Consider the following 18,019-nt stretch of genomic DNA (forward strand, 5'->3'; position numbering starts at 1 on the left):
CCAAGCCATCCAAGGAGGTGGGGTGGGGGGGATGCTTGGGAGAGAAAATGACTGGATTCACACCCCAAACTGCCCCCACAAGCACCGAGCTCTTGCCCAAGATCCCCCGAGAGACGGAGCTGCTCCCCACGGTCGCCAGCGTCTGATACTCCCTGGTCCCAAAGCACAGAAAGCACCTCGGGGTCGACAGAGGTGACAGCCTCAGATGATAACCACCCTCCCCCAAGCCTAACAGGACAGCCTGAACTAAGTCTGTGTGGAGGCAGCGTGATGCAGAAGAGAAGGCTGGCTCTGTCGGAAACACTGCAACCCCAGCTTGAGCTCCCAGCTCTGGCCTTTGGGCAAAGGACTGGTCCTTTCTAAGTGGACCCATACCTCCTGCAGGATCCCTGTGAGGATGAAGCGGCACCTGCAGCACCTGGGTGCACACAGCTGGCCCTCAGTCAACACTCCCATCACTTTCCCCGCTGAGCTGCAGACAAACACAGCTTACCAGCCACCAGGCAGGCGGATGAGGGAATGAATCTGACTACCCTGAGCACCGGCTCCCTTCAGGTCCCGACTCAACCGCCCTTAAGTCATGCACTTTAGTGGCCGTGGAGGAGGAGGAAGGACAGGAGCCAAGGGCCCCAGTGAAAATCCACACTCATATGGATCACTTTAGGGACCCATAAAGAGGGGGCTCTGCATACAGGGCCGGCCAGATTCAGCTGATCCCAGCTGAATTTCAAGTTTAACGGCTGCAATGAGAATCAAGTCAAACCATTCCAGGTCAGAAACACACCCTTCCAACCCTGCCTGCCCACCGTGATGCCCACAGACACACTAGGCTGTGCTCGCTGTGCTCAGAGTCTCCTGGGCTAATTCAGGGGTTTTCAAACTGTGTTCCATGGAGCTCTAGCAGCTTCTCGGAGGTTCCTGAGCCTCCAGAACCAGGAGGTACAGGCTCTGCCCCACCCCAATCGGAACAGCTCTGTGTTTTCCTTTTTTTATTTTGATCTGTTTCACATATTAGATTTGTTTGAAGAGCAGCTTCCCATGTTAAAAAATACTGGAAAAAAGATTCCCAGGACCAAATGATTCCTAAAGTGCTAACACTGTGTAGGTCCACAGTTCATCTGGAATGGCTTTTGCTGCCCTCTGGGCTGGCAGGGCTCCCTCAAGGCTCTGGAGAACACAAACCACGAAGCCGGGGGAAGGGGGAGGGAGGGGCGTGGGCCAGCAGCTCCCGGCCGCCCGGACTCTTCTCTGCAGCACAGGCAGGAGCAGTGCTCAGAGCAGAGTAGCCTTCCGGTGAAGCCCGTCTGCACCACAGCCCGCGGGGCCTGACCCCGGCCGCCCTCAGGAGCCCTGCATCTCTGTCCAGTCCCTCTGCCGCAGGACGTGCTGCAGCAGCCCGTTGACCACGTCCAGCGTCTCATCCTTCTCCAGCACGATGTCATACGAGTCCATGTAGCGCTCCCGCCGCTCCTCCACCTGCCGGGGGAGCAGAGACCGAGAGTCCCCCAGCGCCCTGCCCTCCACGTTGCCCACCCGGGGCTGGGGAAGAGGGCATTCAAGCTGCGACTCCCCGGGAGGAGTTCAAGGTTACCGGGACCTGCCCTTTGGAGACACAGATGGCCATGGATGCAGGCTGCCACAATTAACCCTTGGGTCAGTGCCAAAAGGACCATCACAACGATTAGAAACAAAAACTATCAGACGTTACCTCCAATCTACCTGGATCGAATCTTCACGAGGCTTCAGCACCTGCTGGCTGAGGGTGAGAACTGGAGGCCTTCTAGCCTGATGCCATACTGTGCCCCTCTGTGACCTTATGTTTTCACCCCTGTTAACCTCTGGTCTGCTCCTATGCTTTCCTTCTCTAAATTATAAACCCACATCCTGAATACCAACATCTCCCATCTCAATCATGCCTTACTGGTATGATTTAGGAGGACCGGTAATCAGCCCAACCACTTTCTAAACTATGTCACCTTGGGCAAGTTACTTAACCCCCTTGCCTCAGTTTCCTCATTTGTAAACTGGGTATAACAGTCACTACCTCAGAGTATGACTGTACAGATGAACTGGGTTAATGCGCGCGGCACTCGGTAAGTGTGGGCTCTGATGACGTGCTCTGACCTCTGGGTCACGCCGTGTGCTTCGTGCACAGCTGTAACCACTGGGTATTTCTTTTGTTTCCTATGAGACTATGGCTTGTGTCTGACCTCTGTGCCTCTCATACTTCACACAGGGTCTAGCCCACAGAAGGTGTTCAATAAGCACTCGTTAACAGGAATGAAGGAGAAGCCGGCCATGAAGAACCCGGGTCTCCTACCTACCTTGTCATTTAGGAAGCCAATCTTGAGAATGTTCTCCACGCCAGGAACCCCATCAGCCATAGTGAGGTCCCCCATGGAGTCTCCCAGCAGGAGGATGTTGGTTTTGCCCTGAAGCTGCTCGAAGTAACCAGAGTTCTCGCACACGGAGCTGTTCTTGTTGTAGGTGTGTATGAGCTGGCCCTTGAATCCCTTTAGGAAGCCCTAAATAATCAAGACAAGAGACAGACAGAAGGACTACAAAGACCCATTCAGGACCAGTGTTCCACTGTCTCTGCCACAGAGGAAAGGGAATCCTGAAAGCCACAGATAATGCCAAAATTTCATTGTGATCCAACTAGGGGTCAGCAAGCTAAGGCCCGTGGACTAGATTTGGCCTATTTTTGTAAATTGCTTTGCTGGAACACAGCCAGGTCCATTTGTTTACATCTTGTCTACCGGCGCTTTTTAGTGTGACAGAGTAGTTGCGACAGAGATCATATTGCCCGCAAAGCCCGAGATACTTACTACCTGGTCTTTCACAGAAAAAGTTTACAACCCCTGGTTTAAATTAACAGGAACCATCAAATATTGTTGATCACCTACTCTGGTGAAAGCATGAAGCCCGTGATACAAGCGCTGCCCGGCTACATGTGCGCTAACCTCAGCTGTGGGCCACACCCTAACCACAGGTCAAAGGGATGAAAATTCCAGCCTTGGTTTTAAGGGGAAGAAGTCAGAACACGGGTGAGTCAGAGCAGCCCACCTCTGGCTCAAGAAAAACAAGTCCAAGTCCAAGCCCTTGAGTACCTAGGATGGCACACGAGCCATGACAGTGACACGGGGCCTGGCTGAGCCCTAAACTCAGTCCTCCCTGGCGGAGTCGACTGTCAGCCAAACACCCAAGAGTGGGTCCTTCAAAAGCGACTGTCTTTAGCTGGCACTAATAAATAAATAACTGCTGAGGGCAAAGAAGCTGGCATGCCTTCCCTCCCCCCTCCCCCATCAGGGTTAACATTTAGGGTGAAACACCCTGGCTGGCGGTCCCCACGCCTCTTCCAGCCCCAGCTCACATCTTCATCAAACTCCATGTAGTTAGAGACGATGTGGATGTTCGGGTGGAACACTTTCCTCTGCCGCATGATTTCTTCCAGGATATCCCCAACGCCCGCGGAGAAGATGAAAAGGGGAACGCTGTTCTGGGAGAGGGTGTTGAAGAACGTCTTGTATCCATCCCTGAAGTGACATGAACGGTTCTGAAATGGCACTGCCTCTGCGACTGTTCTTTATTTTCTATTTGGGTTACATCTTTAACATTTTTAAAAAACATTTTAAATTGTGGTATAAAATACATACAGTAAATTATTAGAGTGAACTAACCTTAAGTGTTCAGCTCAGTTAATATTTACATATGTTCACACACATGTACTTACTAATCAGGTCAAGATTCCCTCATGTTCCTTCCCAGTCGATGCCATCGCCCCCATTTTGACTTCACATCACCATTGATTTGCTCTCCCTGCCCCTGAACTTCATATACACCATATAACCACATTTTTTGTTTGTTTGTTTGTTTGTTTGTGTATTATTTTGCCTGAGCAAAATACAACCAGGCAGCTATCCTGAGGCAGCTTCACTGGGGAACACCTCCAACCCACCCAGGCACTTACTGGGTCTGCACGTGTCTACTCTCCTGGCTTTCCACGAGCTAGCCTCTCTCGCCAATCAGGACACACAATCCTTGAGGGAAGGCACCCGTGCTGACTCCTTCCTCTACGTGCCCTCATCCCTCCTCCAGTAAAGAACGCTCCAGCAGACAGCTGCACTGTGAAGGCCACGGATGATCAAGGGCCCTAGGTCAGCCAACTCCCACGTCTGGATAAAGAACACCAGTCACCATGGGGACCCCAAAAGTCTTTTTATCATTGGGAAGAATGAGCTAGACGCTGTTTGCTCTAGGAGATGGAGCCCTGGTCATATTCACACCACATCCACTACCAGCAGACTGCATCCTAGGACACACCCAAGGATAGAAAATTCTCTGGCTGTGTCCAGAGAGGAAAAGCAAGACCTTCTCCACGTCATCTACTCATGGTGCTAGATCGCTTCTGACTCTCCCAGCAACTGACTCCTCTTCGATTCTTCCCAGCCTCTCTTTTGTGACCAAACCCATCGCAAACAGTCTGGCGGAAACATTTTCCAGAGCAGGCAGCTCACCTAAGCATTGCGTTGGACTCTCTCACCACCTGGGCTATCTGAAACTTCTGAATCTTCTGCTGGCACAGGAGCTCATGCGCTTTGGTCCACCTGGAAACAGACACCCCACGAAACCCCAAATTCAAACCACTAAGTAAAGTGACCTTTCCCATCTCAGGGCCGAGTCTCCTCTGGAAGTACTGACAGCGGAGGCCTCATCCTTTTCCCCAGAGCCATTTCCTGAAGGACCCTGCTTGTCCCTAAAGGAAGAGGGTGAGACAGCAACACAGCAGCAACACAAGAGCTGGGCAAGTTGCTGCTGATGTCAAAGCTCTTCTGAATCCCTTCCTCTGTGACCCCACTCTATGGAGAGCTGGGGCTTTGCCCAGTGATACTGGTTTCCTTAGGAGGGTTATTGCCCCAAAGCACTTATTGCCCCAAACTAAGGGGCTTCTAACTCATTCCAAGGATACTTGGTGAGCCCTCTACTCTAGCAGTAGCCACACGTAGCCTGGCTTTATCTGGACAATTTGTTCTAGCAGCTGCGCTTGTGGCCTTCAGTTAAGCATTCAGTAAGGTAAAGGAGCCTGCATCTGACCAAAGCTCAGGAAAAATACGCCCCCGTCCAGACCAAGCATCGTGAGGGCCAGGGGCATTTCACCACCACCATCACTTACCATTCCACCATGTCAGGTAACTTCTCTTTGATGGTCCGGTGTGGGTCAATCTCAATTGGGTAATAGTGGTGGAGGAGCGCTTTGAGCTGTGACATCGAAATGAAGAGAAAAGCCGTTTAGTCCACATCAAGTTTTCCCCAGCAGAGTCCTACAGTCCAGCATGAGAAAAAAGTCACCTAGAAGATGCAACTCCAGGTAAGGGAGTGACTGGAGCTGCAGAGCCGGCCATCCCTCTGCACTCCCGCTTAATCAGTAAGAACTGATTTAACGCTGTATTTCCCAAAATGTGGTACATTCTCTCAGGTGGTAGGCAAGATAACTTTGGCGGGGGGCGTACATGGATAAAAACACTTTTCATTTTAGTGGTTTGGGATTCATTTTAATGTATGTCGGAAAAAAAGAAAACTAGAATAGCGCACTCATGCTTTCATAAAGATTGCTCCTTTCTTTTGCAAGTTAAATGCATTCAGATCTTTAAAGGCAGGGTAATTTACACAGATCTGGCAAAAATCATTCAAGTGAACTAGAAGACTGGAGCTTGGGACACAGCATGTTAGGGGATAACTCCATCGCACTGCCAACGTCAGGTGGACAACCTCACGGGGAGCATCTCTGTGCACCTCCTCTGGCTAAGGTCACCTTCCACATGCCAGGACCTTCCACAATCTAGGGAGGCTGCTTCAGGGATCATGTGTCACATGGGCTCAGTCAGTAACAGTGCCCAATAAAAATGAGAATTGACTGAGTAAAAAATTTTAATACGTGCATGGTCTTGGAATATTATGAGATCAAATGGAGTCCCTGACCATCAGTCCAAAAGAGGGTTAAATACAAAGAGTGACAGAGACAGAAAGCTCCTAAAATGTGTTAAGATTCTCAATGTTTCCTTGAGTGTGAGAACATTTTTCTGAAAGTATAACAGAATTCAACAGAATATACATTTCTTTTTTTTTTTTAATTTATTTATTTTATTTTTGGCTGTGTTGGGTCTTCGTTTCTGTGCGAGGGCTTTCTCTAGTTGCGGCAAGCAGGGGCCACTCTTCATAGCGGTGGGTGGGCCTCTCACTATCACTGCCTCTCTCGTTGCGGAGCACAGGCTCCAGACGCGCAGGCTCAGTAGCTGTGGCACACGGGCCTAGTTGCTCCGCGGCATGTGGGATCCTCCCAGACCAGGGCTCGAACTCGTGTCCCCTGCATTGGCAGGCAGATTCTGAACCACTGCGCCACCAGGGAAGCCCCCAGAATATAAATTTTTAAAAAGAAAAAAGATTTCTTACATAAATTTTGCTCTGTTAATTTCTTCAGGAACCCATCAACGCCACAAATCTTAATGTTCTCTAGCTTCTTTATCCTAGAGAGGGCATCCAAACCTATTGTCTTATTTGTGGATGTAGCTCTCTGGAAGCTGCTATGATCAGGGATGTGAGGAACCAAAAAAAGTGACCTGCCAAAGGTAATCAGTGGTGGAGCCAGAATCTACCTTAAGCTGCAAGTGGCATCACCAGAGAGACAGGTGTAGAAACAGAAGAGCTGTCTATAATTCGCTGTCCATCTTAATAACCAGTAATCATGACAGAGTATTAGAAGATCTGACCAATATGGCAGACCAACAGACCACCTAGTAACCAATTTGGTGAACTTCATAATCAAGTGGAACTAAATGATATAGCTATTTAGCAGAAAGAGCTCAGCAACCTGCAGAGAAACGAGGGACTAGCACAGCTCTGCTCTGGCAAAGAGGACACTGATGGGAAGAACGCGTAGCGAAGTAAAATGAACTCCAAGGCTACAGGGATTGCTTTACAGTATCTGTATGCATCTTATGGAAACGGGAGTTTCATACACAGACATTAATTCAGAAGTCTTTCTTGGTACCTGCTGCCTTACCAAGAAAATTTATACTATCAAGGAAAGAACATAATCTAGAGGAAAGAGTTCGGGAACAGAATCAGATCTATGGGAAAACCAAGCTCTGCATCTTGCTGTATGACCTCGGGTAAGTTGCTCAAACCTCTCCAAGCCTCTGTTTTCCCATCTGCTATATGAAGACAGTAACGATTCTAGCCACCTCTCGGAGTTGTGGGAGGCTTAAACAGCAAACATCGCAGTCTCCTATTAAGTTCTACAGATAGCAGTAAGCATATTCCAACCATCTATCATCACGTGTCTTGGCCAATAAGGAAAAGCTGTTTCAGTGTATTAAGACTAGGTCCACCTGAGCATAACAACAATTTTTAAAAAAATTCATCTTCTAAGGTCTCAACCCTGGAATCTTTGGTCCTAACCAAGAACCACCGGAAGTCGTATATGATAGCCATTTCTGAGCAAAGAAGGGAGTAACCCACCTCTTTCCGGCACTCCTCACTGATGATCTTGCTGTTATCCAGAATGTCTGCAAAAACACAGAACTCCTTTTACTTGCCCCTTATAAGCCATCGTCCCGTGCAGCCCAATAAAGCTAGTATGTGACTTACTGTAAGAAGAAGGGCATTGCTTTCCATTATATGCAAACCTGCTCAAGGTCATGTCAAAATCAGAAATGACCTAAAATGCAAAAGAGAGATGAAGCCTAGACAGGCTCCTTCCAGGGTGGCCCTGTGCCAGCCAGGGAGGATGATTATGGAAGTCCAAACAGCTCAGTGCCCGTCTGCGGGCAAAGCCCTGGGGGCAGTCAGGAAGCGCCGAAGGAACAACTAATCCTAGTTAGTACCTGTGCTAACCCAGAGAAGACCCAGCCTCTCTGAGGATGGGGGTGGGGACTGCAGAATCAGGACCCCTTCCACTCTGTCAATAGCACCCATCTCAATGCCCTGGTCCTTCGTAAGATGCCCCCACCTTTTGGCCCATCTACACATCTGCGCCTTCTTGGGGAGCCCACCAACCTCGGCTAGTGAGGACAAGACCCGGAGGCCTGGTGTGGGGTGCGTTCTGTCTACAGCACGACCTTACTGAGAAATTTGAAATCTAGGTTTCTGGGCAGGTGGGCTCTCCCCCAAGGCAAAACAGGCTTGCCCTCGGGCAGCCGGCCATTTCTAGGGGCTGAAGGCATGCTTGCCGGTGTCCGCAGCAAAGCGGGAAGGCGCACTGGGCAGGCCACATCCCCAGCCCCCCCCCCCCCCCCGCGGTACCTGTAAGCGGTCTCCCCCGCCCTTGCGGAGGGCGCCCACGATCTCCTGCACCCGCCCGGGCTGCCGCATCAGAACCGTGGCCTTCATCAGGGTGCTCACCTGTCCCGAGACCCGAGAGAACCGCTGACCCCGGCACGGCGCTGCGCCCAAGGGGAGGCCGGCGAGGCCGGGCCGGGGGCGCGGGGGACGAGCGGGGGCTCCGGCCGGGCCTGGGCGCCTACGGGCCGCAGTGGCGCGGCGAGGCCCAGGCGGCCCGGTGGGGGTCTCGGAGCGCCCGGGGGTTCGGGGCCCGCCCCACGCCGGTCTCCTCCTCCCGCCTCACCTCCTCCGCCATGGCGCTCGCCGGCCTGTTGGCGGCGTGGGCACAACGACCGCCCCGCGGCCCCACTGCGCAGGCGTCGCTTCCGCGGGGCGGGGTGGGGGTGAGGTGCGGGGATGGGGAACGGGTCCGGGGCGGGGGGTGGGGGGGGGAACGGGGAGTGTCCCAAGAGGCTGGGGTTACGTGGGTGGGTGCCACTCTTTTTAGAACAAAAACCCTAACCGGAATGGACGTTTCCAGGCTTAAGGTTTGCATGACCAAAAGGCCGCAGATGGGAGGGGGTGTGAAGGAGCCATAAGTGAGTTCTGTTGAAGATCCAGAAGTTGCTTCCTTCACGGGCCTCGCTCCTCATCACAGAAGATGAGTGACTCAGTCCAGAGGGCAGGAGGGCCCTGGACATCTGGGCCAGAATGAAAACCCATCAGCTTTACTTCTCCCTTCTGCCTCCTCTGACTCGGTTTCCTTGAACTCCGTGTCTCGGGAGCCAAGGGCCAAGCTGCGGAAGAAGGTAGATGGTTGCTACAGAGACGCCAAACTGAGCACCGGAAGTGGGCAGCAGGAGCTAGAGTGAATCAAAAGTCTTATGTGATGTTAGTGGTCACGTCCTGCTCCTGGTTGGTTGCGGAAGATGTGGGGTGGTCTTCAGCCTGAGTGATGCCATGGGGGAGGTGGGCGGCGGGGAGGAATGAGGACAGGGACAGGAGAGAGTTCCAGAGCCTGAGATCACAATCCTGAGAGTGATGTCACAGCGGGCCCAGGATTCTGGAACTTGGGCTGCCTGCTGGGCCCTATGTGAAAGGTGTAGTAGGAAGAAGGAGTGACAGCTGGCTAAAGGGCCCCTACAATCCTCCCCGACACCCTAGGAGAGCAGCCTGGCTCCACTTGTCCCAGGGTGCCATGGAGATGGAGAGCGCGGCGGCCTCCACAGGTTTCCACCAGCCTCACATGGAGAGGAAGATGAGTGCGATGACCTGTGAGATCTTCAACGAGCTTAGGCTAGAGGGCAAGCTCTGTGATGTGGTCATCAAGGTCAATGGTTTTGAGTTCAATGCCCACAAGAACATCCTCTGTAGCTGCAGTTCCTACTTCAGGTATAACAGGGTTGCTGGACTAAGCCAAAAGGGGGAATGGGGCTCATTCTGAGACATTTTGGTTCATTTCATATCTCCCAGCCCATTATCTTAAGTTTAGGGACACTGTCAAAGCCCTGGGCTCCTGTAGACCGGCTCCTTTGTCTTCTGAAGAGGCACAGCTAGGGCCAGAGCCTCTTCTGTCTCATTTTCAACTAGATTTCAACCAACTATTGGTGGGCCAGATGCTTTTTTTCTTTGATTTTCACCCAAACCAACCTTTGGGAAGGTTGGACACCTGTAGTGGGTTTCCTACTTAAACCTAGATGACAGTGCCACTTCAGCCACCCCTTAAGCCCCTATCTGAGACTATCTCAAATAGTGGGTGACAAATTAACAAGGACTGAGAGGGTGGGAAGGGGGATGAGGGGAAAGAACCAAGGAAATATTTTTCAGAAGAAAAAAGGAGTTTGAGCCAAAACTATTGGAACCCAGGAAGTAAAAGACCTATTTTGTTCATGAGCTGAAAATATTTGAGTACTCGGTTCCAATGAAGATATGATAAGTGCGTGCCACCCGTTGCTAAAAATTCTCACTCATCTAGACCTAGAGCAGGGTATACAAAAAGACCAAATAGTGACTATTTTAAGCTTTGCAGGCCATACAGTCTCTGTCACAACTACTCCACTCTGCTTTTAGTAGGAAAGCAGCCATAGACAATACTAAATGAAAGGGCATGGCTGTGTTCCAATAAAATTATTTATGAATACCGAAATTTGAATTTAATTTCCAGGTGTCACAAAATATTTTTCCCCCAAAAGAAAAGAAAAGAATTTTTTCCCCATTTAAAAATGTAAAAAATATTCTTAGCTCGCGTGCAGTACAAAAACAAGAGTTGGCCTGAATTTGGCCGAGAGGCTGTAGGTTTTCAGACCTCTTCTCTAGAGAATTTGACCTCTGAGCCCACATTCCCTTAAACTTCCTAGAGAAAGGAAGGAAAAATATATTAGGGCAGGGACTTCTGTCCTCTGCAACACCTAGAGAAGTACCTAGCTACATAGTAGGGACCCAATAAGTTGTTGTGGAAGAGTAGTCATTTTACTCATTCAATAAGTATTTATTGAGTGCCTATTTTGTGACAGGTACTGGAAATAAAACAATGTATAAACATTCCTGTTCTCGTAAAGTTTACCTTCCAGTAGGGGGAACAGGCATTTAATAAATAGAATACATATTAGGTCATAAGTGCTAGGGAAAAAAAGGAAGACAGAGAGTGGTCAGTGGTAATTTTAAATAGGATTATCACTTTGCTGACAAAGTGACATTTGAGCAAAGACTTCAAGGGGCTGCGGTCTTGGGAAATAACGGAGATCTTGGGGGAGCCTTCCAGGCAGAGTACAAAGCAAAGTGCACAGATGGAAGCATCTCTGGTGTATTCAAGGAAAGCAAGGCCAGCAGGGCTGGAGCAAGGTGAGGAGGAAGGTGAGAGGAAATATGGTTAGAGAGGTATTCATGGTCCAGATCTCAGAGGTCTTTTGTAGTCCCTGGTAAGGACTTTGTATTTTACTCTGAGTAACAAGGGAAGTCAGTGGAAGGTTCTGAGCGGAAGAGGAGCATAAACTCATAAGGATCATGCTGGTGTCTGGGATAAGACTATAAACTCTGGAGGTGTCAAAAGCAGAAGCAGAGAGATCAGTTGGGAGGTTTACTTCCAATAATCTAGGCAAGAGCGGTGGTGGCTCACACCAAGAAGGTAGCAATGAGAGAGGTGAGAAGCGATCAGATTCTGGATATGTGTTGATTGAACAATACTTGGTTTTTTTTTGTTTTGTTTTTTTGCGGTACGCGGGCCTCTCACTGGTGCGGCCTCTCCCGTTGCGGAGCACAGGCTCCGGACGCGCAGGCTCAGTGGCCATGGCTCACGGGCCCAGCCGCTCGGCGGCATGTGGGATCTTCCCAGACCGGGGCACGAACCCGTGTCCCCCCAATCGGCAGGCGGACTCTCAACCACTGAGCCACCAGGGAAGCCCAATAATACTTGTTTTAAAAGCGTATTTGCTCAAGTTTAATTTCCTTAATTAAGATAGAATTTGGTGGGCAATGGGCTGAGACAGAAAAAGACCTGGGTCTTACTCCCAGCTGTAGATACCAGTTTCTCCATCCACCAAATGGGAAAAGGCCTACTTATCATGAAGATAGGAATAAAAGTGACCAAAGTCAAAGTTCTTGGAAAGGTTCTCTTGACCACTGTATAAAACCTACCCTCCTCCCCCCGCTTCCTCACGCCAATTTATTTCCAATTCACTGATCGTGCACACTATTTGGAAAATGTCCAGATTTTCCACAACAAGAGAAGGTGGCGGGGGTAGGGAACATGGCAAACTAGAGAGAAATATTTCAGTGACTGCTAGTTTCTTTCTTTCTTCCAGAGCTTTGTTTACAAGTGGCTGGAACAACATTGAAAAGAAGGTATACAACATCCCTGGCATTACCCCCGACATGATGAAGCTAATTATCGAATATGCGTACACCCGGACCGTCCCCATCACACCAGACAACATGGAGAACCTGCTGGTTGCTGCAGACCAATTTAACATCATGGGTATTGTCAGGGCTTGCTGTGAGTTCCTCGAGTCGGAGCTGTGTTTGGATAATTGTATCGGCATCTGCAAGTTCACAGACTACATCTACTGCCCTGAGCTGCGGCGGAAGACCTACACGTTCATACTGCACAACTTTGAGGAGATGGTGAAAGTCTCAGAAGAGTTTTTAGAGCTCTCAGTCACTGAACTTAAGGATATCATTGAGAAAGATGAGCTCAACGTCAAACAAGAAGATGCTGTATTTGAGGCCATTGTAAAATGGACTTCTTATGACCCCCAAAATAGGAAGCAGCATATTTCAGTCTTGCTTCCCAAGGTCGTTTAGTTATTCTTTTGTGGGATGCTTAATTGCTTTTTTTTTTTTTTGCCTGTGCCACATGGTTTGTGGGATCTTAGTTCCACAACCGGGGATCGAACCCATGCCCCTGCAGTGGAAGCTCGGAGTCCTAACCACTGGACTGCCAGAGAATTCCCTTAATTGCTCACTTTTGATTCATTTATCCCAGAGGGATTGTCCCAAGAGCCATACTCAGATGTTTGACAGATTCCGAGGCTGTAGTTATACTTACATATACTTACATATGTACATCTACAGAAGGCATCCCCTGCTATTCTCTGGAATTTTGCAATTTTCTTTGCCCTTGACATTGCTAGTTCCTTCTGCTCCAGTTATATTCTCTTTGACCAAGATCCTCCCTGGTAGTGGGGGAAGGAGAGGGCAGGCCTTCAAAAGAATTCTAAAGGGTCTTCCTCTCACCCCTTTCCTTCTGTGAGTTTCCCCAACCAACCAAAACAGGAGTTGGACAAGAAACCAGATCATGAGTATTGCACTCAATTGTATCCATTTGGTGCTAATTCATGTTATTTTACATATAGAGACATAGATATCCAATTACTGAACAATGACCACAGCCTTTTCTGGTCTAATAGTCCTGTCCAGGGGCCAAGGAATGGACTAGCTCTGTGACCATTTGAGGTGGCTTCTATCTCGCTCATTCTCAGCATCCAATGTATACCACCTCCAAAACACAGATATTTAAACTGTGAGCTGTAAATTACAAAAACAAAACAAAACATGGCCCTACTGCGTTCAGAGGAGACTGTAAAACTGCGGGCTTAAGGACATGGGTTTTCCAGACACCATACCTCATCTGAATGACTTTCTCTATTTCCTTCTTAGGTTCGCCTGGGTCTAATGCATGCTGAATACTTCATGACCAATGTTAAGATGAATGACTATGTCAAAGACAGCGAGGAATGCAAGCCAGTCATCATTAATGCACTGAAGGCCATGTATGACCTAAACATGAACGGATCTTCTAATTCTGACTTCACCAACCCACTCACCAGGCCCCGCCTGCCCTACGCCATCCTATTTGCAATTGGTGGCTGGAGTGGTGGGAGCCCCACCAATACCATTGAGGCATATGATGCTCGGGCAGACAGATGGCTGAATGTCACTTGTGAGGAAGAGAGTCCTCGTGCCTACCACGGGACAGCTTATTTGAAAGGCTATGTTTATATCATTGGGGGGTTCGATAGTATAGACTATTTCAATAGTGTCAAGCGTTTTAACCCAGTCAAGAAAACATGGCAGCAGGTATCCCCGATGCACTCCAAGCGTTGCTATGTCAGCGTGACAGTCCTCGGTAATTTTATTTATGCCATGGGAGGATTTGATGGCTATGTGCGTCTCAACACTGCTGAACGTTATGAGCCAGAGACCAACCAATGGACACTCATTGCCCCCATGCATGAACAGAGGAGTGATGCGAGTGCCACAACACTCCATGGAAAGGTAAGACCCCGGGGGAAGCTGGGGTTAGGAGATGTGAAAGCAAACAGGCCTGGAAATAATGGATGGAAAACAGAAGTGGCAGTATTGGCAGCGTTCACTTTGCAAATACTAACTCCTTCATCAAATGACTATCTTTTCTGATTTTACTTATTAAAACGCGATGCATGCACATGTGGAAAAAAGAAACTCAGACTGAAGACTGGCATCAGAAGTGTCCCCTGCCCCCAGCCACCACCATATACACACCCTTTCTTTCTACTCCCCAGTTTTAATAATCTTGGAACTCTCTTCACACAGGTCTACATATGTGGCGGGTTTAACGGAAATGAATGCCTGTCAACGGCAGAAGTGTACAACGCTGAGAGTAATCAGTGGACAGTCATAGCACCCATGAGAAGCAGGAGGAGTGGAATAGGCGTAATTGCTTATGGAGAACACGTATATGCGGTGAGTTCCTTTTGTACAACAAAAATTATAGCCCTAGATTTCCTATTAGCAAATAGGTTTACACTACCACTGGGAAGAATCTGAAAGCTTCTTTCCATGGAAGATAGCGGAAGAGGGAGGTATGACATCACTGGTCCCCCGCCAAGCCCCGAAGAGGGCATCCTCAACAAACAGAAGCGATGGTTAGCAGCCAGCTGTGTTTCCTCTGCTGTCCACAGGTAGGCGGCTTTGATGGAGCTAATCGACTTAGGAGTGCAGAAGTCTACAGCCCAGCGGCTAACATCTGGCGCACAATCCCCACCATGTTTACTCCTCGTAGCAATTTTGGTATCGGGGTGGTAGACGACCTCTTGTTTGTGGCGGGTGGCTTTAATGGCTTTACCACCACCTTTAATGTTGAGTGCTATGATGAAAAGACCGAAGAGTGGTATGATGCTCATGACATGAGTATATACCGCAGTGCTCTGAGCTGCTGTGTGGTACCAGGGCTGGCCAATGTTGAGGAATACGCAGCTAGACGAGGCAACTTCACAGGATCAGCACTGCGTGATGAAGTAAGGCATTCCGCCTCGACAAGTACCCTACCTGTATGAGCCTCTTCATTTAGCTAATAAAAAGTCTAAGCAAGCAATAAGAATTCTTTCTTTTAAATAAATGCAGTGTTTAAACTTGTAAGAGTATTGGAAAATGTCCAACTTAAGGGAGCCAAGGGTTGCATGACTGAAGGGAATAAGAGGGGAGGAAGAAAGCAATTATATTCAATGGTGCAGAGTTAAGAAGGAAAAATCACAGTGCAAATCAGCTCTAAAGAAATACATTTATTTAAAACTTACATTGAGATGATTAGTAGCTATAACACAGAACAAGATAGCTTTAGGAACATAAAACAAGCTATTTTACAATGTAATGTCTCAAGGTGTCCTAAATTCTACATCTCCTCTGACTTAAGGGGGGGGGGCAGTCAAGATTATACTTGCAGTAGATAGGGGCTTGATACTGTCAGCCCAGAAAACTCACTATATCAACTGGAACTAAATATTTATTTTACAAATAACTCAAAGAGCCCCAGCACATGGATCATAAGATCTTCAACCATGTAGCAAGCACTACTTTTCAGGAGTGCATTATGCAGGAGGATTAAGTTAACAAGCGCTCTATTGTATGTGCTTCACTGTCAGACATTTCCAGTAATGGTCATGGAGAGTAAGACAAAAGCCCTACAAAGGTAATCAACAAAGAGTGGTTATTTGGCTATCTAATTAAATTCCTTGAAGCAAAATGACGATTATGTTATTGTATTACATCACGACTATGAGCTGTTTTGTTTCCAATGACCAAAACATATTATAATAGTAAGCATTGTAACAAAAACAAAAATGGACTATTCTCAAGAAAGTAACAAACTGGAGTGATGAACTGTGACAGAATGTTTAACAGTTTAAAAAAAGGAGAGACTGAATTGTTTCTCCAAATATTCTACACTTAAATGACAACCTATACACACCCTATGTTTCTAGTGTAGGCAGAGAACTTGCTTCACAATTCTACATATTTGGAAAAGATGTGAAATGTGGCCGATACACTTAGTTTGAGGCAAGTACAAAAAAACCTCCCTTTGGTTATGCTCGATTAGGCCAAGTAACTAAAATATACAATTCAGCTTATGTGTCTACCAATAGTATAGTGTTCATATTAGAATTATGAAGCAGAGAATGAAGTATTTACACATACCACGTCTACACTAGCAAGAAACATAAAGACGGAAAAAAAGTGTGCCCTAGAAACTGCCTTACCAGCAGCCTGAGGAGTTTAATATACAGAAGAACAGAAATCTGCCATAAACACTATCTTTCTATCTCTTCAAACTTCTGTCCTACATAAAAAAAGATTTCAAAATTTTTTTGGTCCCAGAAATACAATACAAAATCAAGTAATCAAGACGAAACTGATGTCAATGAATTTTGAGGGTTTTTTTTTTTTTTTTTTTAGCGAAGTAGTTTTGAGTTGGCACAGCAAAAGCAAAGTTGGGTATCAAGATACACAAGACATCATGCAAACAACTGCAAGTGAGATGTATTACTTAAACACTAAGCTCATGACTGACATTCTCAATATATACACTGATTTTTTTTTTTTTAAACCGTGGTGGGGTAGGTATAGTTAAAGGATATCCATTCTAAGATCTAAGCAGCCTCACTCAGAGTTATTACTTTTTGGTATAATCAATTCCTCTCTTTTCCTTCTACAAAACAAAAACAAAAGCAAAAAAGGTTTGCTTGAATACATATTAAGCTGTCTTTTTAAAGCTGTATTTTTAACTTCTTAAGTTATCAAACACCATCTTTAAGTTTTCATCGAAAAGGAAATTTCTTTCCCAGAGAGCCATTTTAGGCTGGTCACCATAATCAGAACCTTTCCAAATACTGCAGGAAGTTATTTCCAGTTTAGAATTTCAGAATGTCAGCCTTGAACAGATTTAAGCAAATCTGGTTTCTTTCCTTATTAACAAGTTAGTTAGGATATTTCAGAAACACAAGTTACTGATGTGAAATCACACATGTGAATTCAAATATGAAAATTAGGAATTCAGTAGTCAGGAACCCTGCACACATCATCATGCAAGGAAGGAAGGACTTACCCTCTCTTTCCAGCCAAGGCCTAGGCTGCCTGCCGAGTTAAAAAACAACAGTTTCAATCACGTTTTCAAAACCAGATTATACCTAAATCTTATGAGTTATGACTTCCGCCACATCATGTGAAAAAAAGATAACCCTACAAATAACTTGGTAATGACTGTCTCAGAAGACAACTCTGAGACAAAAAAAAAAAAAAAAAAAAAAAGGCAATCAAAAACCTTACACCCTTCTGGAGAGAAACTGGCACCTTAGTGAGCTACTAAATTATTTCAACAGCACCAAGAAAAGGCAGTTTGCTAGCACAGTCTATCAGAGAGAAATGAGAACTTCATTCAATGAGCTTTTCTGTCTTACTTGCATAGACCTCTCACAACTACTTAGCACTTCTCAGAATCCAAATAGCTTTTATTAAAATAACTACAAATAAATGGAAATTAAGAAACCAGTAGAGGTGGGGTAGGATAATATATCCTCATATAGAAATAGACTTGCAGGGCTTCCCTGGTGGCGCAGTGGTTGAGGGTCCGCCTGCCGATGCAGGGGACACGGGTTCGTGCCCCGGTCCGGGAAGGTCCCACATGCCGCAGAGCGGCTGTGCCCGTGAGCCATGGCCGCTAGACTTGCAGTCTCCCATCCCTACCCCAGCCTAAATTAAATGGTTTTAAAGCAGATTTCCAACACATTATTGAAAAACTTTGTCCTAGGCAGGGATACCAATTCAGAAATTTCAGTTAAGTTCTTAGTATAGAGTCTTAGGGCTAAACATCAATAGTCTCACAGCACACTGAGAGCCAAAATTCCTGGTTGTGCTTTTTTTCCTTTTGATGTTTGATCCAACTAATAAG

At 47.3% G+C, this 18,019-nt stretch overlaps 2 protein-coding genes across 4 annotated transcripts; one reads left to right on the plus strand and one right to left on the minus strand.

Annotated features, from left to right (window-relative positions):
- Positions 1 to 978: 978 nt before the first annotated feature.
- On the minus strand, positions 979 to 8,701 carry NT5C3B (5'-nucleotidase, cytosolic IIIB). 2 transcript variants are annotated; one of them, XM_029213397.1, is made up of 9 exons: positions 8,624 to 8,701; positions 8,302 to 8,400; positions 7,648 to 7,717; positions 7,519 to 7,565; positions 5,174 to 5,259; positions 4,518 to 4,607; positions 3,374 to 3,536; positions 2,325 to 2,525; positions 993 to 1,476 (listed from the first exon to the last, which is right to left on the minus strand). In XM_029213397.1, exons 1-9 carry the CDS (start codon positions 8,633 to 8,635, stop codon positions 1,342 to 1,344), a joined length of 903 nt encoding a protein of 300 aa, XP_029069230.1. In that variant the 5' UTR covers positions 8,636 to 8,701; the 3' UTR covers positions 993 to 1,341. The 2 variants fall into 2 exon arrangements, with proteins under 2 accessions (XP_029069231.1, XP_029069230.1); XM_029213398.1 differs by lacking the exons at positions 8,302 to 8,400; positions 8,624 to 8,701 and adding an exon at positions 8,401 to 8,605 and having other exon boundaries at positions 979 to 1,476.
- A 664-nt stretch (positions 8,702 to 9,365) lies between these two features.
- On the plus strand, positions 9,366 to 15,186 carry KLHL10 (kelch like family member 10). Of its 2 annotated transcripts, none has more exons than XM_029212678.1 (5): positions 9,366 to 9,649; positions 12,120 to 12,609; positions 13,474 to 14,091; positions 14,389 to 14,538; positions 14,757 to 15,186. In XM_029212678.1, the coding sequence occupies exons 1-5, from the start codon at positions 9,636 to 9,638 to the stop codon at positions 15,129 to 15,131; spliced, it is 1,647 nt and encodes a 548-aa protein (XP_029068511.1). In that variant the 5' UTR covers positions 9,366 to 9,635; the 3' UTR covers positions 15,132 to 15,186. The 2 variants fall into 2 exon arrangements, with proteins under 2 accessions (XP_029068511.1, XP_029068510.1); XM_029212677.1 differs by having other exon boundaries at positions 9,372 to 9,711; positions 14,757 to 15,165.
- The last annotated feature ends 2,833 nt before the right edge of the window (positions 15,187 to 18,019 follow it).

This window comes from Monodon monoceros, unplaced genomic scaffold (genome assembly GCF_005190385.1).
Source record: "Monodon monoceros isolate NGI ecotype Baffin Bay Population unplaced genomic scaffold, NGI_Narwhal_1 Super_Scaffold_9, whole genome shotgun sequence".
Lineage (NCBI taxonomy): Eukaryota > Metazoa > Chordata > Mammalia > Artiodactyla > Monodontidae > Monodon > Monodon monoceros.